General features: G+C 47.9%; 1 protein-coding gene across 2 annotated transcripts in view; it reads left to right on the plus strand.

Annotated features, from left to right (window-relative positions):
* Window positions 1-6,441: 6,441 nt before the first annotated feature.
* Window positions 6,442-24,688, plus strand: part of SLC38A5 (solute carrier family 38 member 5) — a 45,474-nt gene continuing 27,227 nt past the window's right edge. The window contains exons 1-2 of one of the 2 annotated variants that reach the window (XM_081894415.1): window positions 6,442-6,571; window positions 22,747-22,954. In XM_081894415.1, coding sequence (XP_081750541.1) covers window positions 22,863-22,954 — 92 coding nt within the window. In that variant the 5' untranslated portion in view covers window positions 6,442-6,571; window positions 22,747-22,862. Of the gene's footprint in view, window positions 6,572-22,628; window positions 22,647-22,746; window positions 22,955-24,688 lie in introns of those variants that run through there. The other variant, XM_081894416.1, reaches the window with a different exon arrangement.

Below are 24,688 nucleotides of genomic sequence, written 5' to 3' on the forward strand. Positions count from 1 at the left end.
GCTTGCATTTTCTTGGTGACAAAATTTTGTCTTTGGAAGGGCACTCTTTGCACAGTTTTGGCTATAACTAGACGGAACGGTAGCTGAAAAAGCCTGCCATTATCACGCTTCCCCTTCCCTGAGCTCCTAGCACTTGAAGGAATACGCCAGAGCTCCCTCACATTAAACTTTGTGGCCCAGAGAGGCAGCAGTGCCCAATGGTCAGAGCTGGCCCCGCGGATTCCCTGGGAGCTCCTGGCATCCCCCAGTTACCGTTGGCTTGCTCCATGCGTTACGCTAACAATCCCCAGGGATTCCTTTGGAATCCCAAGCTGCTTTGGAGGAACAGTTTATAATTACACCTAATTAGCAAGGGGGCATAATTATAGCCATTGTCAGGCACAAGCGCTGGGAGGAATATGGAAATGGAAGGGAAGGACTGCTTGGGGACTTGGCTGCAGCTGAGCTGGGAAACAGGCCCTTATATAGACCCGGAAGTTCTGGATACACACACACATATAGTAAACAGGACAGAGAACAGCTGAACTGAAGTTTCCCTGTCTAGCAACCCTCCTGAGCGCTTAGGTAGCAGTGTTCACTCATAGCTAGCCTCTTTTCAGTGCCGTATTTAAGTATAAGCTAAACAAGCTATAGCTTAGGGCCCCACTCTCTTGGGGCCCTCAAAAAAATTAAAGGAAAAACAACAACCTGGATGTACATTTCAAAAACATAAGATAAAACACAAATAAAATAAAACCTACATACAGCAACAGTGTTTTGTGTTGTATAGGCTCCTATGATGTAAGTAATGGGCCCCATCTGCTAGCCTTCTCCCTAAAATACCACTGGTTTGCTCATTTCTATAATATAGGGTGCCTTCATTCTGCATGGACGGGTTGCATGGTAACATATGCAAATGGCTTTAAGATACCTATTAGGTCCATAAATTACCATATAGCATATATTCAACACAAAAACCAGCCACAATTTGTTGTTGACAAAGGACAGCTGGACATATGCCCAAGTGGGACTAATTTAGCCAGCTAGCCCTGGTGATCATCTACTGTTTATTGGATGGATTTTCCCCCTAAATTGATTTTTTATTTTATTGCTATTTACGCTTTATACCATATTTTATGCTTTTTTTTGTAGCATCAATTAAGTGTTTTAAATTTGTTGTTAGCCACCCTGAGCCCGGTTTCCTGAACCGGGAATTTAAAAAATTATTATTATTATTATTATTATTATTATTATTATTATTATTATTATTATTATTATTATATAAAGGGCCCCATTACCTTCAGTAGCTTAGGGCCTCATCAAACCTAAGTCCAGCCCTGCCTCTTTTCCAAATCTAGACCGTTCAGGAACTTAGAAAAGAACTTAGAAAACCAGCCACTGCTTCTGTGAGGCTCCATGGGATGGGTTTCCCCCGTGTATTGCTTTCGTTGTCGTCGTCGTCCCCTCTTCTGTCCAAGGAGCTCAAGGTGGCATGCTAGGTTCTCCCCTTCTCCATTTCACCCTCACAACACCCCTGCGAGGTAGGCTGGGCTGAGAGACCGGCTCAGGATCGACCAATGAACTTCATGCCTGAGTGAGGACTTGAAGCCTGGTCTCCCAGGTCCTGAAGGAGCGTCTCCACCCCCCCATCGTTCTGCCCGGACACTGAGGTCCAGCGCCGAGGGCCTTCTGGCGGTTCCCTCACTGCGAGAAGCCAAGTTACAGGGAACCAGGCAGAGGGCCTTCTCGGTGGTGGCACCCGCCCTGTGGAACGCCCTCCCACCAGATGACAAAGAGAGCAACAACTACCAGACTTTTAGAAGACATCTGAAGGCAGCCCTGTTTAGGGAAGCTTTTAAAGTTTGATGCATTACAGTATTTTAATATTTTGTTGGAAGTCGCCTAGAGTGGCTGGGGAATCCCAGCCAGATGGGCAGGGAATGAATGAATGAATGAATGAATGAATGAATGAATAAATAAATAATAATTACTCCAACACTGTCTAACCACTCCACAACGCTGCCTCCTTATAGGGATGATGAGGCTGAGGGCGCACTGGCCAGGAGCAAACAGGCAAGGCCGTTTTGTCTGTGCACAGGCGCACGTGTGCACAAACACACCCCGAATTCTGAACTGATACAGCCTTGTCGGTGATTTTTAGAACCGAACAGCAATAAATAAAACTTCAAGCCTATGACGTAAATATACCTTTTCATTTAGTAATTGCTGTTCATGGGCTCTATCTTTCTTACCTGTTTTCATTCATCTGTTTGGTGCCCCAGGTTGTTATTTCAGTTTGTTGTGTTTTTCATTGCAATTGATCACTTTATGCTATAACTCTGGAGAACAATGCCATTGGACAGCTTTATATAAATATAGTAAGTAAATAAACCGCTCCCAGAATACCCATAAGGAGCTACCTCTCTTTCTCTCTCCCTGCTTCTCCCTCCCCTGCTAAAAGCTCAGCTCAAAAATATCCTCCTCCATTTGGCTTAACCCCTTAGTGTCTTGCTGAAACAAAATCGGATATGTAACTGTCTTTGCTGATGTTCATTATCCTAGTTTTGACTGTCTTTTTCCCTCCTACTCTGTCTTCCTTCTCTCCCGCCCCCCCTTGTCTCACATTGCTACTCCAGTCTAAAGTTAGATTGTAAACTCAGGACAGGGCCCAATCCTTTCCTTATGCTCTGTAAATTGCCATGCATTTACTCTCTCTCTCTCTCTCTCTCTCTCTCTCTCTCTAAACTGGCAGCATTTACACACTGGAACTCCCTGCCCATTGATATCAAGCAGACTCCTTTGCCATATTATTTTCAGTGCTTGTTTAAAACCCTTTTTTTGTTCCAACAAGCCTACCCAGGCGTTTTATTTTGACACATGATTTTAGTAGGTAAAACACTTATGCCTGCTAAACCCCGCTTAACAAAATTTCACGGCTGGATAGCCTTGCTGGAACAAAGAAGAGTTTAGTTGGCACTGAAATCAATAAGGCAAAAACTGCAGCCCTGTTTTCCCAAAAAGGGTCACTGCTGCCAATTTAGTTAGCTAGATAGAGATCACATAAATATGACTGGTGTGTACGTGTATACAAACACATTTTTATGTAACTTGTTTTTAACATTTGCTTTTAACTGGTATTTTGAATGGACATTTTAGACATGTATACTGCTTAGAGGTCTTTTGTTCTAGCAGGCTGGGAGTCACCAACATGGACTCACTCTGCCTAATATGTAAGGGGCGATTAATGCACCATGGCAGTTGATATGAATGCCTCCAATCATACAGCTGTTCTCTATATCTGTGCTTCCCACAAATCCAGACGACTGTGGAGATTCTCCAGAAATGTTTATAGGGAGAGAGAGAGGTCCTGTTTCCAGATTTAGCTCCAGAAAAGTTATCTATTGAGAATGCCTTTGGGAACTCATCCAAGTTTGATGTAATATTTTTGGACTGGGTCATTTGGAACGTTTGCTTATATTAGGGCCCAGTGAGAGAATATATGGGGAAGCTGGTCCTCTCCTGAGACAGAGCCATTTTTAATTGTATTTATTTTACAAATTTATAAACTGCTCCGTAGCCTGGGGCCTCCCAAGTGGTGTACAACACAATAAAAATAAAATGCAAAGAATGCAAATTCCTAAAGAAACCGAAAGCCTTTCTACAATCTCTAAAAGCACTAAAACTGTTCCAACAAATGTACGATTAATATTTAACAAATGACTGGGTGATGCCTCACGGGAAGCCTTATTAAACAAAAATGTCATCAGGAGGCATCATGGCAGTGGGTACCTTCTGAAGCTCTATTCCAGAGGGCTGCAGCTGCAACACTAAAAGCCCAGTTTCTGGAGCACAGTATGCTCAGCCATGTCCCATTTGAGGAGTACAGTTGCTAGGCAGGGTTGTATGGAGGAGGTGGAACATAAGCATGTCCCTAGATAAGATTCCTGTTGTGTTCCATTTATAGGTTTTATTGACTGAGATATGCAAATAATATATATAGGATGCCCCCTCGATCAGCTGTCACTCGGCAACAGCCACCATATCAGGCTCCATCAGAGGAGGAGAGAAGAGAAGGGCAACTTAACAGACGCAACAAGGAGACCAGCAACTTTATCTCCACCCAGCTGGCCAGTAGAACAACACATTACTAAAAGCTTGAATCCGAATTTACTTATTTCCTCCTCCTTGCCAATCCATTTTCCTTTTGGGTAATGTCGTTGTGATCATAAGTCTGAGGACAGGGTCTGTTTTCTCACTCTTTACTGATTTGTAAGCCGCTCTGTAGCGAGTTGTTGCTGTTTTCCTGAAAAACCATTTCAATAAATAAAATCAGAAGACACAAATAGTTCAGAAGAACCCACAGTCCGTAGTATAAAAACTTTTCACAAACTGAAGATCACCGTACCATCCCTTCAGTAACACACAAAAACCTTGCTATCTCAAAGAACTTTGTCCGCTGACATTCACAGCTTTGTGAGAAACTTTCCCACAACAAATACTCCACACAGAAGCCTTACATTTTGGGCTGCTGTTTATAGGAGTTCTTGAATGTTAGATATTGGCTACCTTGAAATGGAAGCTCAATACCATTATCTACACTGAGAAACGAGGCTTGTTAGCACAATTGTTAATGAATTTGGGCTTCTTTGTAAACCATGAAGTATGGTGGACTAACATAAAATGTGGAGGTTCACTCATAACTTGGCTGAGATTTTGTGGAAAACTGGAAATGGGTTCGGTGATGGGCTACCCACCAGCCATCATTCAGCTTCACCAAATTCAGCAGATAAATTCCAGATCAGTTATTTGGCAGGGATCAAAGTAAGGTTTTTCCGCCATACAGACATCTTGTGACTTTGTGCTACAATCATTTCCTCTATACTGTATCTGATGTTCAGGTGGCAAGTGCTGTTGATTATGTAGCCAAAATGCCGCCACCTATGTGTCAGAAGAAAGAACCAGCAGCGGGCTGGGGAAACCTCAAGGTTTGCAGAAATTAGTAAAGGTAAAGGGTCCAGTCGTGACCGACTCTGGGGTTGCAGCGCTCATCTCGCTTTATTGGCCAAGGGATCCGGTGTACAGCTTCTGGGTCATGTGGCCAGCATGACGAAGCCGCTTCTGGCGAACCAGAGCAGCGCATGGAAACGCCGTTTACCTTCCCGCCGGAGCGGTACCTATTTATCTACTTGCACTTTGATGTGCTTTCAAACTGCTAGGTTGGCAGGAGCAGGGACCAAGCAACGGGCGCTCACCCCGTCGAGGGGATTCGAACCGCCGACCTTCTGATCAGCAGGTCCTAGGCTCTGTGGTTTAACCTACAGTGCCACCCGCGTCCCTTTGCAGAAATTAAAAGGAGGCAAATGCTGTGAGGTGGGCCCTAACTGGTAGATCTTCGAAACAGCCACATGAACACTGAGCATGCTTAGTGGCCATGGAGTGTTGGCGGAGTGTTGCGCAAGAGGAAAAAGAGTGGTTGCGTTGAGGTCTGAACTGCAGCATTTTGTTGCAGTTCCCACTTGCTATTCATAACAAGTCTGTGCATTAGGTCCTTGTATACTGTTTTATACATATTTTAGATATTTTTGTATCTTATTTGAATACTTAAATCCCACCAGCACCTTTGTAGGTGTTTTTTTTTGGTCTTCTGTGGTTTCAGTTCTTTGAGCAACAACTTCCTGTTTTGTCTTTTTTATCACTTGTGAGTATGCTGTTGTGCGCACACATTATTTGGCCATGCCTGCTACTCCATGTGCCTGTGAAACCTTTTCCCAACGACCTCTTCCTAACGCATGTTGCATGTATGCAGCGAATAGAATCATAAAACCACAGAACCATAGTGTTGGAAGGGATCTCTGAGGATCATCTAGCAATGCAGGAATCTTAACACGTGGACTCCCTTCCCTTGGAAACCACACCGGGCGCAGCTTTCTCCCATGATCTTCGCACGCGATGAAAGAGAAACCACCACATGCTGGTTCACACGTGCATGCCCACCACCTGTGCAACGTCAGGAGGCGACTTGCCCATCTCAAACTTCGCAGCTAGGTCCTCCACGTCACCACCAGCCACGCGCGTCTGAACCGTTCTCAAGCGCCATCCTTCTGCTTCCCCATTCGGGTGCCAACCTGGCCCAGCTGCAGAGCCCACGTGTGAACGACGCTTTGCAAAAAGAAAACAACGGACTGAACCGCACACGTGGATTTTCCGAGCTGGCGTCGCTGGGGAGCGAGCAACGCAAAGCCACTGCGGACTAGAAGGAGAAGAAAGGGAAAACCCTCAGCACCCTGGTTCTGGGATCCACCTGCTCCCTGCCCGGTGCGCGCGGGCTTTGGAGGGTTGACCCGTCTTCTCTGCAAAGTTTTGCAAACTTTCCCCCCACCCTGCGAGCCTGAACTTGCGCCGGTGTGATTGGCTGAGCTGCGCGCGCCAGGGTGTGCGTCTGTGTGCGAGTGCGCGCGAGTGCGCCTCCCTGGGCGTCCTGCGCGCCGCGAGAAGAGCCCCGCTGCCGAACTGCGCGCTTCTGCTGCCGACCTTGCGCCGCTGGGGCTGCGGAACCCGCGCAACTTGGGCTCGTGCTCGAGATCCACCGGCGGTGAGTGCGGAAACAGCGCCTTGGCGGGGAAGTCGTGGGTCTGGAGAGCGGGAAAGGGCCGCCGGGGAGCCCGGCGCGCGTCTCGCCCTTCTGCAACTCCAACAGACTGTTGCATCAGACGCGCCGAGCGGGACGCCAGCATGCTGCGAGGAGAGCGGGCCAGGCCGAGACCCTCGCCCCGTTCCCCCCCTCCGATCCCCCGATCCCGTGGCGCCTCCTTGGAGAGGCCCCGATGGGCGCAAGAGCCCGAGCCGTCGGGCATTGCCGGAGTTGCGACGGGAGGGAAGGAAATCGCCCTTGGAACAAAACTCCCAAGTTTGGGGTGGGTCGGCGGGCGAGGATCAAGATGTGGCCAGAAGGGGGTTAGTTGGGAGGAGGCGGGTCGTGGTGGGTGGCGGCGCGCATCGTGGGCAGGCCGGGTCTTCGTCGGTGGGCTTGGCTGGCAGCGCAGGGGTTAAACCGAGAGGGACCCCCCCCCTTTTGGAGGCCTCTGATGGGAAGCGGCGGCTTGCAAGGAGGAGGGGGGGGACTAGCTCGTCGGGCTCTGCTCGCGTGTCGCTCCAGACCCGTGTGAAAGGGGTTTGTTGTGCCCAGAGGCGCTGCCGTTGCCACGTGGGCTCCCAAAGGAGGTGCAGGCGGACGGGCCCCGGGAGGTGTCTCCGGGCCTGCGATCGGATCTCATCAGAGTTTAAAAAAGGGCGGCGGGATAATAATAATCGATGCAGAAAGGAGGCGGCAGCAGCAGAAAAAAGTAATGTGGAGTACCCATTTGTGTGTGTTAACAAGCCAGGTGTCCTGGATTCAAATCTTGCACAGTTTGAGCAAAGGGACATGGAGGGGACTAGGAGTAGTGTGTGGGTCAGCGGGCAAGAACGACTGATCCTGGGCAGCAGCATATATATCTGTTTATTATTCACTTCTCTTGAGTGTAAAAAACCAAACGTCAATGCGGTTTTAAAACCACAACATCGCACTTATTGTCCTCAATTGCAAACTCCTGGTTGCACATCCTCCTGCAAAATGGATTAGAATTCCCGCTTTATGTATGGATCTGAAAGGCTAAAAAATTGGGGTACAATCAACCAACATTAATAAAGTCCTGTTGCAATGCAAAAGTGGCTACTTTTTTGCTGGATCATGTCCTGTAATCATTACTTCCTTACAGTGTGGCCCCATATTTAAAGATCGTAAACTGCAACCCAACACTCTTTTGAGGGAGTTTGAGCTGTTTTTGCTTCAGAGTAGTCCTGCTTTGTTAGGATTTTGCTTTAAGGGTAGCTAGTCCTCATGAAGTGGCCCTGAGCTGTTTGGGATCTCCCTCAGTGGAGGGTGGGATCTTGTTGTGGAAGCTGAGAAGAGCAATTCCAAAGGATCTGGGGAAGCCTTTCACTTCTTCAATGGCTATCTTATTACAGATCAGATTTCTTATCCGCCCTCCACCATGAGGTCTCAGAAATGAGTTGCGGCAATATAATAATACAATATTAAAATCAGTTTGCAACAGATTAGTAAACAGTTTAAACAATTTGCATCTGAAGAATAGGATGGGGCCTAAAAAATAAAACTCATCTGTGAAAAGCCAGGGCAAAGAGATGCATCTTCAACAAATGTCAGAACACTATACCACAGGGGCCAGATTTGATGATGTGAACATGCGTGAGGGCCAATTTTATCCCAGGACATATACTGCCACGGGGGCTGAATTAGGCCCCCAAAACAGACTTTGGACATGCCTTCTATATCCAAAGGTGATGAGAGGGGTTTGGGGTCTGTCGAGCACTTTCAGTTGGGCTTGGGAGTGCACTGGCAAGCTGCGTGCAGCTGTTTCGCAACACGGGTTATGCGAGTAAACCGGACCCCAGCCACTCATCTGGCTACTGCATTCTAGACCTCTTGCCGCTTTCAAGGCATCTCCAAGGGCAGCCCCACATAGAGCGCGTTGCAGTACTCCAACCTGGAAGGTAGCAAAGCGTGGAGCACCGTGGCCAAGTCATCTCTGTCCAAAAGGGGTTGCATCAGGTGAACGCACTGGAGCTGGTAATATGCACACCTGAGGGCACCCATGTCTCCAGGGACAACATTGGGTCCAGGAGCACCTACAAGCTAGGTAAAGGTACCCCTGACCCTTAGGTCCAGTTGCGGACGACTCTGGGGTTGCGGTGCTCATCTCGCTTTATTGGCCGAGGGAGCTGGTCATGTGGCCAGCATGACTAAGCTGCTTCTGGCGAAACCAGAGCAGCGCACAGAAACGCCGTTTACCTTCCCACCGGAGTGATACCTATTTATATACTTGTACTTTGACGTGCTTTTGAACTGCTCGGTTGGCAGGAGCTGGGACCGAGCAACAGAAGCTCACCCTGTCTCAGGGATTCGAACCACCGACCTTCCAATTGGCAAGCCCTAGGCTCAGTAGTTTAGACCTGCTATTTCCAGGGGGGGGGTGCCATCTCCTTAATTCTTGGACACAAGAACTTGCAGCACATGGCACAAATCCATCTGGTCACCTCCTCCAAGCACTGAACCACTTACCATTCAGAGGGAACAGAGTGATGGAGCTGGGTGCCAACTGCCTCCTGATGGCACCTCATCCCAAATCTGATGTCAGGTCCCAGTGGCTTCGGGCAGATGTTAAATAGCATGGGGGACGAGATGGAGCCTTTGGGGTGCCATAGGGCGATTTCCAAGGTGCAGAACATCTTGCCTCTCTCCTGCCCCATAATTCTTTTCTGAAAAGGGCTTTGAAGGTAGGAGTGGAACTGCAGTGTAGCCCCCACAACACCCACTTTGTAGAAGGATCTTGTGGTCACACTTCCCCATCTCTCTCTCCAAATGCCATCAAGCAGAATGAACAAGGTATTTTCAGCGAAACCAGCCCAAAATGGGTCTGAGCATACCTGAAGCTGGGCTGCAACCACTGCTTTGAATAAGGTAAAGGTATAGGGACTCCTGACCGTTAGGTCCAGTCGCGGACGACTCTGGGGTTGTGGCGCTCATCTCGCTTTATTGGCTGAGGGAGCCGGCGTACAGCTTCCGGGTCATGTGGCCAGTATGACTAAGCCGCTTCTGGCAAACCAGAGCAGAGCACGGAAACGCCGTTTACCTTCCCGCCGGAGCGGTACCTATTTATTTACTTGCACTTTGATGTGCTTTTGAACTGCTAGGTTGGCAGGAGCAGGGACTGAGCAGCGGGAGCTCACCCCATGTCGTGGGGATTCGAACCATCGACCTTCTGATCGGCAAGTCCTAGGCTCTGTGGTTTAACCCGCTTTTGTGGTTTTACTGCTTTGAATACCTTGCCTCCAAAAGAGGATATTTGCCACTGGGTGACGGCTCCCATTACTTCAATGAAACATTCTTTGGATCCACCCAGTCCATCCCCCCCCTTTAAGCTACCGAGTTGAGTGAAGATTGAGAGGGCAGGTGTTTGGCCTCTTAAACATTAGGATTGCTGCACTTGGCATGGATTAATTAACCCTTAATATCCTTCAAGCATTTTGTCATATGATCAGTAAAACGGGTTGTTTCTGCAGCTTTTCAGAGCATCGTTATGGGTAGAGGGTGACATTTTCCCAGTCTCTTAGACAGGCTAAAATGGCAAACTTCTGGGTAGGATGAAAAGGCAGCAAAATGCCATTTTAAAAAAATTACCGGTAATTACATTTTGTATTTTCTGCAGCAAGTACCAAATATTTTGGGCTGCCACAGACTTTCTTCTCTTTCTCTCCTTCTCTGCTTCCATCTGATCATCCTGTGTCTCTGATTTAGGATGATGTTTATTTTTAAACCTGGATGCTTCTGAAATGGGAACCGCCGCAGTTCAAGTATTGCCTGGAGGAACTGCTGGTTCACACATGCATCTCCACCCTTGGTGACTGGCTACTGAATGTGTGAACTGACTCCCCTAGGAGTTATCCTTGTGTCCAAAAGCTAAGAGGAAGAAGCTAAGAGTTCTGCCTGTGTTTTCCAGTGTGATGGCTCATGCACTCCGTGCAAGACAACCCTATATCCTGCAGCCCTGAGTATGCATGTGTGACCAGCCCTTGGCTGGCACCTGAGTGCTTTGACAGAGCAGACTCCACTGAAAAGTGTTGGGCGTGAGGCGATGTGGGCATTGTAACTCTGGTGTCAGATCTTTGGCAGCCCTTTCGCCTACATGGCGCTGGTGTTGTTGTCAAACGAGAAGCACGCAATGGGTAGAACAGCTGTGACGTGCCTCCGAGTAGCATTCTTTCCCGATTCCTGCAAATTACAGCCTGGGTTCAGTGGTTGCAAGGTTGTCAGTCTGTCTGTGGATTAGGGCCATTGGCCCCTAGAGGCCATGGATACCATTCCCTGCCCTCTGAGCCAACCAGGATCATTTTGGAACCACCTGGAAAGGGACCAAACTCTGTGTTTCAGTCAGTCCCATCTCCCCCACCCTCGAATCCTGGCAGGATTGCTCATATATCAGTGCCCACGTGTCCGTGCCCTTTTCCCATTTGCAATCTTTCCCCAGGCTTGGAGCCCACGCAGATCACCCTCTTTTTATCTCTAGGCACGAAGGCTTTGCATGTCTTCTACAGAGAACCGGGCCTGCAGTCCCTACTAGGGAGGGCGGCAATGGAAGGGGAGCTTTTCCACACAGCTGGTCTTAATGTCTCCTGTTTCCCGCTGCTTCAGAGAAGGAGAGCGCATGTCGTCTTCTCCCGGGTTCGGCCCTGAGTGGCGCGAGTCCTTCTGGCCGAGCGCATGTGCCCACAATTGCATGGGGGAAACGGAAGGAAGAAGGGGGCCGGAGGCAGCTGGAAGCAATTTCGGCGTTTCCCAGCACCCCCATCTGGATGGTGACCAGAATAGCTGTGGCTTCCTTTGTGAAGGGCTTGGCTGGGAAACAAGACATGTGGGAACTGGTTCAGGCAGCAGCAGGGCTGGCATAGATGCTGGTATTGGGCCCCAGACAGCTGCTGCCCGTTGTTGAGTGCTCTGTGCATAAGATAGCATATGGATGTGGGAGGGTGTGAAATTTGCACATGTTTCAGGGCTTGTGCTTGGTTTGGCAGAGGTGCTTTTTAAACATGTCCTCCCCTCTTGAACTTCACTTTGCTGTTGCTCCAGACAGCTCTTGGCTTCCTCCTCCTCCATTACCCCTCTTCCCACCTCATGGTGCTTTACCATGTGTTGAGGGGGGGGGAGGATGGCTGTATGGTCATGTCAGTGTGTGTGTCTGTTTATTGGACCATGCACATTAATACAGTGGACGCTCGGGTTGCAAATGTGTTCCGTGCAGGATGCACGTTCACAACCCGCAGCGGCGCGTCTGCGCATGTGCGGGTTGTGATTCGGCACTTTGCGCATGTACAAGGCGCGATTTAGCGCTTCTGCGCATGCACAACTCCCGAAACCTGGAAGTAACCTGTTCCGGTACTTCTGGGTTTCGGCAGGTCCGTAATCCAAAAAAAACGAACCTGAAGCGTCTGTAACCCAAGACTGTGCACAAAACATGCCTCCTCTACGAGATGTCCGTAGGGTGGCAACACAAGAACGGGCCTTTTCTGTGGTGGCCCCCCACTTATGGCATGCTCTCCCCAGGGACGCTTGCCTGGCACCTTCCTTACATATCTTTATGCCCTGCAAAAAAGTTCCTCTTCAGTCAGGCCTTTGGCTGACGAAACATTCTATGGCCTTTTAAATGTGTTGGGGGTGGTGGTTGGGGGTTTGTTTTTGCTCTTGTTCTTGTTCGTATTATGTACTTTTGTATTTTTATGTTGTGATCTTTGGATTAAGGGCAGTATGCAAGTTTAACCAATAATAATACTAATAACATACCCTAAGTTCCACATCAAGGAAATCATGTTCTGGATGCAGAACTGTGTTGTGCAAATCTGCATATATATATATATATATATATATATATATATATATATATATATAAAGTAAAAATTTATTTGCTTGCCTGTTTGCTCATTATATTCATTAGTTGCCTCTAGGTGTATTGACCACACTGCCCATCAGCCCTTCGAGGGCAGCAGGTTGGGGGCAGGCTGGTCTAGGTTAGCGAGGTGACCAGTTTTAAAACAATACAAGACAGTTAAAACAGTTTCAAAACAATACAAGACAATCAGTGCTTTTTCCCCTGGGGGTGCTCAAGGGTTCGCAGTACTGGCACCTCCCAGTGTTAAAAGTGTGGCACTTACTGTATCAACTTCATGGTGAGTACTGGAACATATTTTTTTAAAAAAGCACTGAATACAATCAAATAACAGTACGCAAACCTGGTAAAACAACCATATCTGAGGTGAGAACAACTTAATTCCAGTGACAGTCATTGTATCCGCCGGCAGGCAGACTTCAGGTTTCTGGGAATCTGTTTTGTTTTGCTACTCCAGAGGTGAGGAAACCTTTTGGCCCAGGGGCCGGATCGTTATCTGGGCCACCTTTGATAAGGGAGGCCTCATATCAGTTACGGTAACTGATGCCATCATGATGTCAGGTGATTGACAGGTGGGTGGGACAACCAGAACTTTAATTGAAACTGATCTTGAAACAGAGCTTCCTTTCTTCCTTTTTGTTGTTGTTGTTGCTGTTTAGTCATTTAGTTGTGTCCGACTCTTCGTGACCGCCTGGACCAGAGCACGCCAGGCACTCCTGTCTTCCACTGCCTCCCGCAGTTTGGTCAAACTCAAATGTTAGTAGCTTCAAGAATACTGTCTAACCATCTCGTCCTCTGTCGTCCCCTTCTCCTTGTGCCCTCCATCTTTCCCAACATCAGGGTCTTTTCCAGGGAGTCTTCTCTTCTCTTATGAGGTGGCCAAAGTACTGGAGCCTCAGCTTCAGGATCTGTCCTTCCAGTGAGCCCCCAGGGCTGATTTCCTTCAGAATGGAGAGGTTTGATCTTCTTGCAGTCCATGGGACTCTCAAGAGTCTCCTCCAGCACCATAATTCAAATTCACCATAATTCCTTCCTTTTTAGCAGCAATTTAAATAAAATCACTTCATGCTATTGGACAGGGGATAGGAAGGCACCCTGCACCAGCAAAGGAGCAGCTGGTCCCAGTTATTCCTTCGCAGCCACATGGGTCCCAGACTTGATGTCCCTGGTCCATCCATAGCATGGGAGGGTCCGTCCAGAGAGGAGTTTGGATGCTAGCAGGCCCCTGGGGTGACGGTATAAATCGGCTCCTGTTCCCTTAAGGCTGATGCCCACCTGCCTCTCTGGCTGGGGTTTTTGGTTTGTGTTGTTGATTTCAATAAGACACAGTTTTGGAGTCGGGCTGCACACATTCCTGGGTAGATTAACCTACTAAATGAAAGCTTTAAGGCTGCAAATCTCTGCACGCTTTTCCTGGAAGTAAGCCCCCTCAAACACAGTGTGGCTTACTAGGAAGCAAGTGTTCATAAGATTGCATAACTTAAAGTGTGTGCTCCTTTTTTCTTTTTTTCCCTTTTAGCTTCTGGTGTGACTTGAGCAATACTTTTTTATTTTGAAGGTGGCCTTCCTCCTGACAAAGACTGTCAATAACTTTTCCTCATGAAGCTGCAAGTGATTTTAACGCTTCCCTTAATGTCACCCCAAAAGCACCTATGTAGTTTTTAGCAAAATGCAAATGTTGGTTAGTGACTCCAAATGGAAAGATCTTAGGAAATACTTTGCTGTCCTGTTTTGAAAGGCCTGGACCATTCCTTGTAGTGAAAGGGGGAGTCAGGTTGAGTGGCTGAAACACAGGGCTCACCTTGCTTGTTTTTGTGCAGTGCACACACAAAATTATCCTATTTTTGGCATTGGATAGATTACAGTCATACCTCTGGTTGCGAACGTGATCCATGTGGGAGGCATGTTCACAACCCACAGCATTCGCAGCCTGAAGCGCCGCGTGCTCATGTGTGTGACGCGATTTGACGCTTCTGCGCATGCGCATGATGTCATTTTGCGCTTCTGCACATGCATGAGCGCCAAAACTCAGAAGTAGCCCTTTCCAGTACTTCTGGGTTCGTCGCGTTCCGCAACCCGAAAAAGCGCAACCTGCAGTGTTTGTAACCCGAGGTATGACTGTAGGACTTTTCTGGTTTTGTTTTGCATTAGCAGGCATCAATTAAGTGTTCTATAACATTCTTAAAAAATGAAGTGTGTTATTTTTCCATCTATATGCCAAAAGCTGAAGTGCCTTGATGCTTCCATTGACTGCATGTTCAACGCAAAGGTTGCCTCACACTTCTGTCTCTGTTCCTGGCAATCTGGATGCATTTCTGCACAGCTGCTCTGTTTCTTCTCCTGATGCTATGGACTCACATTCAGCACACCTGACAGTTCACCTATACAGTATTATGCCTGGATGCAAAATGCCTTCGCGATTCACAAGAATGCAGCATGTCAATTCAAATCTGGCTTTCAAAACAGGGAGCTGGATTTTGACAGTGTTGTCTTCCGCTTTAAAGCAACGCAAGTTTCTAGTTCTCATGTTTGCTTTTTGGTGGGGAAGGGGACAATTCAAAACACGTAGGAGATAGTTTATAGGAGTGCAGCGGTGTCTTGCAATGCTATCAGCAACAACAAACTACATCTTGCCTCGAGGTGGCTAACCCCACAGTTGGCAGACTTTTTCTCACTCCCCACCTCACTACCGATTTTGGCAGTGGTGACAAAAACCATTTCTTTAAAAGTAGATACATAATGGGGTGGGGTGAAACTGAGTGCCTTGAAGAGGGTGCAGATCCCCTCTATTCCAGTTATCAAATTGATCCTTTATTGAGTTGGGGGGGGGGAATAACCTCCCCTCCTGAACTGAACTGCACAGATTAGCTGAGGTGTAGGATTGTGTGTGTGTGTGTGTGTGCAAAACTCTGTGTGTGGAGACTCTATGTACTCTAGAAGCATGGATTGCACACTGCCTCCACAGCCCCACCCAGGCAAGCTTGTCTCAGCAGACAGCCCCACACTGGATTTGACCAGGACCCTCATGTAAAAGTCCAATCTTGGTATGCCTAAATATCCTGGTTGTGTTCAAGATTCTTTTTTTAAAAAAAATTTTAGGTAGTTTTTTTAAAAATCATGATTCCAGACCTGCCCCTTTCCCCTAATTCAAAATCTGGGACAGGCATACTGGAGAGAGACTTTTTTATTTTGCTATTACAGTGGTACCTCGGGTTACATACGCTTCAGGTTACAGACTCCCCTAACCCAGAAATAGTACCTAGGGTTAAGAACTTTACCTCAGGATGAGAACAGAAATCGTGCGGTAGCAGTGGGAGGCCCCATTAGCTAAAGTGGTACTTCAGGTTAAGAACAGTTTCAGGTTAAGAACGGACCTCTGGAACGAATTAAGTACCACTGTATTTATTTTTTCAGGATGATGCTTCCACCCATGTCATTTTGCCTCCAAGGAACCCTAGGCGGCATTCATGAGTCCCTAGGTTGAGGGATAGTAACAGGCCCACAGTCACACGGTGAGCTTCATGGCTGAGTGGTGATTTTAACACTGGTCTCCCAGGCCCTAGTCTACTTTATATTTCTTCATTTTATTCCATGCTGTGACGTGAAGCCACGCTAGAAATGGTGTCAGCAGAGACCCCCTACTGAACTAAGACAAGACACTTAAGTGCTGAGAACCGTATTAATAAAGTTTCAGGGTTTTGGTATCCAGTGTTTCTTTGCAAATGAAAGAGGATAGGGAGAGAACAGGGACAGGTAGAGAAGCAGTTGTGACAGCAAGAACCCAGGTGAGCAAAGGTGAGGCACTTTTGAGTTTAGTGAGGTGCTGAGCCTTTGTAGGGACACGGGTGGCGCTGTGGGTTAAACCACATAGCCTAGGGCTTGCCGATCGGAAGGTCGGCGGTTTGAATCCTCACGACGGTGTGAGCTCCCGTTGCTCGGTCCCAGCTCCTGCCAACCTAGAAGTTCGAAAGCACGCCAAAAAGTGCAAGTAGATAAATAGGTACCGCTCCAGCAGGAAGGTAAACGGTGTTTCTGTGCGCTGCTCTGGTTTCGCCAGAAGCGGCTTAGTCATGCTGGCAACATGACCCAGAAAAAACTGTCTGCGGACAAACGTCTGCTCCCTTGGCCTATAGAGCAAGATGAGTGCCGCAACCCCAGAGTCGTTTGCGACTGGACTTAAGTGTCAGGGGTCCTTTACCTTTTTTTTTAAGCTTTTGTAAAACTGCAATGTCCACAGCATCGTTGCAAGGGAGGAGGAGGCGGAGAAAACCAAGACAACTTGGCCACGTCACTGCGAGCCTGTTGGCCGTGCCCTTGTGACTTCCGGTTCCGGGGGACACCGGTGGCGCCTGGCTAGGGGCCTCAAACGCAGGAAATGTTCCTTCCCCACCCCTTCCTGGCTTTGATCGCCATCTCCAGTGCAGGTTGCTTGGACTGGAGAGGCGTGAAGTTAGTAGACCTGCCCGGCAAGGTTGTGCAAACACGCAAAGCAAATATTCAGGCACGGCAGTGTGACGTGGCCGTGTGTTCCAGCACAGACCTTCAGGACTTTGCATGGGGATCCCATGCCGTGGGGTTATGGCATCGGGAATGTGACAACTGCAAATGTTCCCAGGCCTGTGTGATCCTGGGACACCCTCTCCTTGTGGAAAGGGGCGCTATTGCAGGGCCAGGGCTGCAGTAGAAGCATAACTGCTGGGGAGGTGAGGGGAGCTAGAAGTTCAACCTTCTTCCCAGTCATCATACTTGAGGAGTGCCCTGGGAACAGGCTTCCTGTGGGCTGGGTGAAGCTTCCCAGGCCAACCACGGCAGCAGGCCAGCTCACCTTTCCCCCAGACTGCGGCTTCTGGTTACACACCCTGGGGAGGATAACGCCCATCCAGGTGTGTTTCTGGAAGAGCAGCCAAAATGGAAGAGCATGCTAATGGTAATAATAATAATAATAATAATAATAATAATAATAATAATAATAATAGAGTGGTACCTCGGGTTACAGACACTTCAGGTTACAGACGCTGCTAACCCAGAAATAGTGCTTCAGGTTAAGAACGGACCTCCAGAACAAATTAAGTACTTAACCCGAGGTACCACTGTATTTTGCCCGACCAAAGGTGGCAACCCTATACTTGCATCAGATTTCTGGACAGGTTTTTTTAGCCTGCTAAGAGGCTTCAAATGTCGAATGGAAATGTGGGCTTATGTGGAGGTGTACAGTGGTACCTCGGGTTACATACGCTTCAGGTTACAGACTCCGCTAACCCAGAAATAGTACCTCGGGTTAAGAACTTTGCTTCAGGATGAGAACAGAAATCGCACAGCGGTGTGGCGGCAGCAGCGGGAGGCCCCATTAGCTAACGTGGTGCTTCAGGTTAAGAACAGTTTCAGGTTAAGAACAGACCTCAGGACGGAATTAAGTTCTTAACCCCAGGTACTGCTGTAGTAACAACAACAACAACAACAACAACAACAACAACAACAACAACAACAACAACAACATGACATGCCAGGAAAAAGGGGCAGCAGCCCTTTGTTTTTGAGGGGAAATAACCCAGGACTGGCGATGGAAGGATCTGTGCCTTAGGGTTCTCCCAGTTTCTCATACACTATTTCCAATCATAAATCCAGTTCTCCACATTTCTAAATCCTTCGGCATTTGAGTGCAGATTTCCCCTACTAAACATGTTTGTGCGCAGCTTTGACTAATAAGCACATTTTTGCAAGCGATTTCTCCTAATGCAATGCCTTTTGTGTGTTATTTTCACTAATACATTTATTTCTATGAGCTCTTTTAAACCAGTATATTTCTGTGCGCATTACTTGGCCAAAGAGTTGCATTGTAAAATTCAGGTCGTTTCTGTGGGTAGCTGCATTCCGGTCCTCGGACGGTTTCGAAAAGTGCAGATTTGATAAGATTCACCTTCAAATGTGGACTGAATCAATTTTCTCCCCCAGGACTCTAGAAGTTATGGCTTTCTAATTTCCCTGCGTTTAAAGGCCTGTGGGTATTCAGCACCTAACTTGGCTCCCGGCCACCTTCCTCTATCCTAGTGGCCCCATTCCCTTACCTGAGCCAGGGTAAAAATCCAGGTGTTCTGCATCTTTCTGTGGGAACGTAGCATTGAGCTAAGGATGTGGTTGGAGATCAAGGCAGCAGCCAGACATCTCCACTGCCGCTTCTGCCCCACCCAGCCTCCAGAGCACTTTCCCAGGTGCGGGCAACAGCGTTAACCCTTCCGTTTCTTGGTTCCGGAGACTCTGGCTGTGCAGAAATGTGATTGTATTTTCTCTCAGGGGCAAGGATCTTTTACCAGCCTAGGGAGCCACATTCCCACCAGGGCAACATTCCCACCAGCGGGGCGGGGGCGGCCTCAAGGTGAAATTGCGAAGGTGGGAGGTGGCGCCAAGGCCCTAACGGCTTCGCTTTGGGATGACACTGCCTTTGATCCCCATCTGTTCTGCCAAAACATGCACCCATCTTGTGTCTCGCCCCCATACCACCAGCATCGGGGAACCGGTGCCAATATGAGGGAGTGGTGTGGCTTGTCAGCATTAATGCAATATTCTGTAGGGTGTGGTTGGTTTGGGGGAAATGGGGGGAAGCCTAAGAGCGGGGAAGCATGCCTGGCCTCGCCTGCCCTTTTGCGCTGCCTGAGACAGTGGCCTCAGTTACAGAGGGCCTCAGATACGGCTTTGCCAGCTGACCGGGGTAAAGACCAACCCCACCACCTGCTTTGGTGCCTTTCAAAGCAGCTTGATCTGCAGCAGCCTTTCTCAACCTGTGGGTCCCCAGATGTTGTTGGACAGAGCTCAGGGATGATGGGAGTTGTAGTCCAACAACATCTGGGGACCCACAGGTTGAGAACCGCTAAAAGGAATTAACGAATGGAAAACATTTTCCACTGTGTCTACTCAAAAGCAAGTCCTGCCAAGTCCAGTGGACCTTACTTACTCCCAGGTGCAGAGTGGTTAGGATGGCAGCCGTTATTGTGTGGCCGTGATGGTTGTTTCCTGGGAAAGGCTGTTAAAGACACAGCTTCAGTAGCCAACTGAAAGGCCGGCAGCTAGGGATGGATAAACCTGTCCTTTTCTACTTCCCTCAGTTTCACATTTTTCTACTGTTAAGTTTAGTTTGGCCCTGTTTCTGCAGTATGTTGGTGATTATTTTTTTTTTTTAAGGCTTCACATTAATTCATTCACATTTTCCTTAAAAGGTTTTGTGTGCAGTTTTGCCCACCGTACATTTACTTATTGGAAAGCTGTATCCCATAATATAACACATTTTTGTATGTTATTTCCACTACCATATGTGCTTTTGAATTATGGTGCTGGAGGAGACTCTTGAGAGTCCCATGGACTGCAAGAAGATCAAACCTATCCATTCTGAAGGAAATCAGCCCTGAGTGCTCACTGGAAGGACAGATCCTGAAGCTGAGGCTCCAATACTTTGGCCACCTCATGAGAAGAGAAGACTCCCTGGAGAAGACCCTGATGTTGGGAAAGATGGAGGGCACAAGGAGAAGGGGGCGACAGAGGACGAGATGGTTGGATAGTGTTTTCGAGGTTACCTGCATGAGTTTGACCAAACTGCGGTAGGCAGTGGAGGACAGAGGTGCCTGGCATTCTCTGGTCCATGGGGTCATGAAGAGTCGGACACGACTAAACGACTAAACAACAACAACAATGCATTTTTGCATGCACTTTTCCCTAATACATTTATTCTTGTGTGCAGTGTTTGTTTGTTTGTTTGTTTGGGAACTGCACTACAGTTGTCATTGTTTATACTACATTTTTTTAGATTTGCCTTGAGACAGTCTTTAAACCTCTCTTGTTGACCACCAGCATTATGCTTTCTATTTTTAAGTTCGGAATAGAGTACAGTGGTACCTTGGGTTAAGTACTTAATTCATTCCGGAGGTCCGTTCTTAACCTGAAGCATCACTTTAGCTAATGGGGCCTCCTGCTGCTGCCGCCCCGCTGGTGCACAATTTCTGTTCTCATCCTGAAGCAAAGTTCTTAACCTGAAGCACTATTTCTGGGTTAGCGGAGTCTGTAGCCTGAAGCGTATGTAACCCGAGGTACCGCTGTAGTTGCTTTGGAAGATGATCATCAGGCATCCGCACAACATGACCAGTCCAACAAAGTTGATGTTAAAGAATCATTGCTTCGAGCATCACAGAACTGCTAGGCTGTTTTGGGGAGGAAAGTTGGGAAATAAATAAGCAGAATGACTGTGTGGACAGCCCAGGATAAATTCACCATTTATGCACTATTGCTGAATCAATGCCTGTTGCAGATCGAAACAAACAAACAAAAACCCTAGTCTGGCAGGACCCTTCAGCAAAAGCTGATGTACATACACAGCCTGTCCTCTCTTACCCCATGTCAGTTCACAATCCCCACCACCAGAGTTAAATGTTTTGAGCTCCCCAGGAATGAGGTCATACCGAGTCTAGAAAGTTTGCTAGCCTGGACAGGGCCTGCAGATCTCATTCCAGGAGTTAAACAGAATGCCACTCCTTGCCGCTGACGCTGCCAAGCCCAGGCCTTTTTTGCACTTGGGTCATCCATATCAGAGAAGCAAGCAACGCCATAAATCAGAAAGAGGCCAAGGAGATCCAGGCTTAAGAGATCCAGGCAGCTCCCTTCTCCCAGCTAACTAATGCTGCCATCCCTGGACAGGATTCCTGGTTCCCCTTTCCCTCTTTTTTTGCCCTAACAGACTGTGGCTGCAGTCCTGACCACATCAAATTCAGTAAGACGTCTGAGTAGACATGACGGTCCACGTTGTGCTATGGGTTAACTTTCCCCCCAAAGCTGGACATGAGACTCAGTGGTGCAGTATTGTAACTTTAGAGTCTGGACTTAATGGGTGGGGGCTCCTTAAATGGGAAAGTATATTACTTCACTGAAACGAAATGGGTCTTACAGGGGTCGGGTGGGGGGTCTTTGTTTTATTTCTCTCATTACTTCTGACTGAGGGCACTTCCAAATGACCTGTTAATATTCAGCGTTCATCCTGATTGTTGTTAACTAAATTTATATGCCACCCTTCATGAAAGAAGATTAAAGGGCATTAGCTATTTAACGAGCACACTGCGCTTCCCCCTTACTTTCCTTATCACAAAAAGGCCCATCTCTTTTTTGGTGGGGCGTGTGGGTTTGTTGCACAAGACCTCCCAATAAATTTTAACCTTGGTGTCTGAATTTGCCAATATGGAACCGAATCCCACCCCAAAATAGCAGCACTCAGGATGGAAGCGCCTGCAGGATGGCGGCAGCTCCCTCAAATCCTAGGACTCAACACTTTCTGTGCCATAAAAAGGCCCCTTGCTTTTCCCAGGCATGACATCTGGCTTGTTCACAACACAGGCACACGTCTGGTGTTGCACTATTGGGGAAATCTCTGCCCTTCTTTTCCATCCCATCCCGTTTTTGCCCCTTGTGTCATCCGGGTCCTTGCAAAAAGCAGCAGCGACAAAACCTACCCTCTTAAAACCAGTGAAATACAGATTTATTGTATGTATTTCACAGGCAGCTAGAATGTTGTTACACATTTAATATCTGATGCATTGAAATAATAAAAATGAGAACAATAATTTTTGTGACAGCCCGTGCTGTTTTTCTAGAAAAAGAGGTCCTGAAGGCCTTCCATGTTCTCTTATAATAGCAATAGCGCCTACTTGAGAGGTGCCGGAACAGGGTTTCCATGAGTTCCGGCTGAAAAAAAAAGGCCATAGCTTTTTGGAAACAGAATGGAGTATGAAAAGCGAACGTGATTTGTTTTTGCACAGTGTCTTCTGAGTGCAGTATTTGCCTTCTCTCGGAGTGATATTAGGAGAGGGGAGCTTCTGTGGGGTTTATGCCTGGGGTACTACATGCTGTCCTTCCCAGGGTGGCAAGAGGAAGTGTGGAAATGCCAGACAGGGCAGCCTGCCAGCTTGCGCCTGAAGGGGAGGGAGGGAGGGAGGGAGGGGAACTGGCTAACATCCTTCCTCCTCACCCACCTCCTGTCGGGACAGACTCCCCCCTAGGCAAGGGGTTGGAATCACTGCCTGTTCTCTGGCATTCAGTAAACCCCATGAAAAGGCAGTGGCAATGCCTTTCCTGGCAGCAACTCAAAACTCTTCCCTCCACACCTACTTTGCAGCTGGGAAGAAGAGAATTTAGGTATCTTGATTCCAGGAGCTACCCTCTTCCAACCCCTGCGGCCCTTCGTAAACCTTACAGTGCATTGCTTGCTGAATTCTTTACTTCTCCATGTCCCCAGGTGTGCTGCTGATCAAGGTGTGCTCTGCTGCTGCTGCTACTGCTGCTGCTGCTGCCCTACTTGGCGATTTACCCCAGATAGTTTCACACACACACACCTGACAGAGGATCACCAGGATGGAGCTACAGAATATGGGAGAGGATGCAAGCACCGAAAAGCTCAATGGGACCTTGCCTGATAGTGACAAGGCTGCTGTCCTGGAAGATGGGTGAGTCTCTAGGGGGGTGTTATGCACTTCCCCTCCTCAAATTGGCTCCAGAGGGTCCTCCAACTGTTTGGAGAACAGATTTGGGGGCGGGTGCTTGTGGAGGGGCTGCAGGCAGTGTTAGAAACTCATAAGCTAGGAGCCAAACGGCTCCTTAAACCAGGGTTACAATTGCCAAAGCAGAATGTCTGTTTGCCATTTTGGGGCCGGGCAGCTGCAAAGTCACATTTTTCAAGACAACTTTTTGGTTCCTGAAGTTCGTTCGGATTGTGCAGATAAAATAGAACGGTTGAAATTCTACTGGATGGAGTATTGTGCGTGAAAACAGTCCAGACCCAAGGATGCCCAGGCGTGCACCTCCAGATGGTGTCCGGGGCAAATTTTGAACTCTGGCTGCAGCAGCAAGGAGTGGAGGGGAAAAACCTGTTACACAAGAAGAAATGTGTTGGGTGAGCAGGACAGCAGTGCTGGATGCAGCCCTGTGTACTGTAATACATCAGAGTAAATAAGAGGGGGGACTGGGGTGGGTAGGGAGAGCAGCTGTGTCGAGAGGTGTTATGCGTCTCAAGACAAGATGTTGGGGATGAATGATAAGGGAGGGCGGTTGCTTTCTTGTCCTGCTTAAGCTTTCCAAAAGCATCTGGCTGGTTGGAGAAAGAGCACCACAGCCTTCCCCAATCTGGTGCTCTCCAGATGTTTTGGACTACAAGTCCAACATCCCCAGCCAATACTGTCCAAAATATCTGGAGAGCATTGGAAGGGGACTGGATTGTCCACACCTTTCATGTGATTGCTGTTCTAATGGGAAGCAGATGGTTTAGGTTTCAAGTCCCATTGATGCACTGGGATCATATCCTAATTTTGCGTGGATTGTGGCAGTTTCCAAGACTTGGCTCTTGGCTTCCCCTCTGTGGATGGAACAGTGTTGCACAGAATGGGGCTTGTGTTCCTCCTGTTTCCTGAAAAAAATGATTCTGGGGGTTGGAGTGCGCTTTGTGTGGGAGATGGGGCAGAGGGCAAGGCCAGCCCTACCACTAGACCGAGTGAAAGGGTCTGCCTCAGGCGGCAAATTCTGGAGAGTCCCTTAAGGCCTGCCCTGTGTCCCCTGAGCTCAGTTAGCCCTCTGGTGTGGTGGAAAATGCTGTCCCATCACCACATCTGAAGTAAGATATAACTCTTGGACTTCTGTGCATAGAATGAGGGGGGAATGCATCTTATCCTTTAATTTAAGCAACAAAACACCAAGAAGGTAGAGCTGCAGATTGGGGAGGGAAGTGACAGATTTCCCCCTCTTTCATGAGCAGCTTCAGATCCCAGCTATTATTTGCCCTTCATGTAAACTTGGGCTGTGCAAATAATTTATTAGTCACTAATGCGTTCTTTCAGAGCCTCCATACTGATGTGTCAAAATTCTGCAGGTGTGTCAAGGCTGTCAAATGATGGTCACACATTTTTAAAGCCTTCACTGCTGGAGCAACAATAACAAGCAAGATAGCCTAATCATTAACAGGTTTGATAATTAGGCTGATGACAGCAATAAATTAAGCTGCCATCCTTTGCTTAACCTGATAGTAAGTTGGTTGGTTCTTGCTTCTGAGTTGACACTGTGCAGTTAATTAACTGTTGTTGTGAAAGAATGAAAATAGCTTTTGTAGTAATTAATCACATTAAAGAAAAACGGACGCATTTTAATTACGCCAGGTGAGGTTTGTGTGAACGTGGATGATTCACTCAACA

This window comes from Podarcis melisellensis (genome assembly GCF_964234715.1).
Source record: "Podarcis melisellensis genome assembly, chromosome: 17".
NCBI classification, from domain to species: Eukaryota; Metazoa; Chordata; class Lepidosauria; order Squamata; family Lacertidae; genus Podarcis; species Podarcis melisellensis.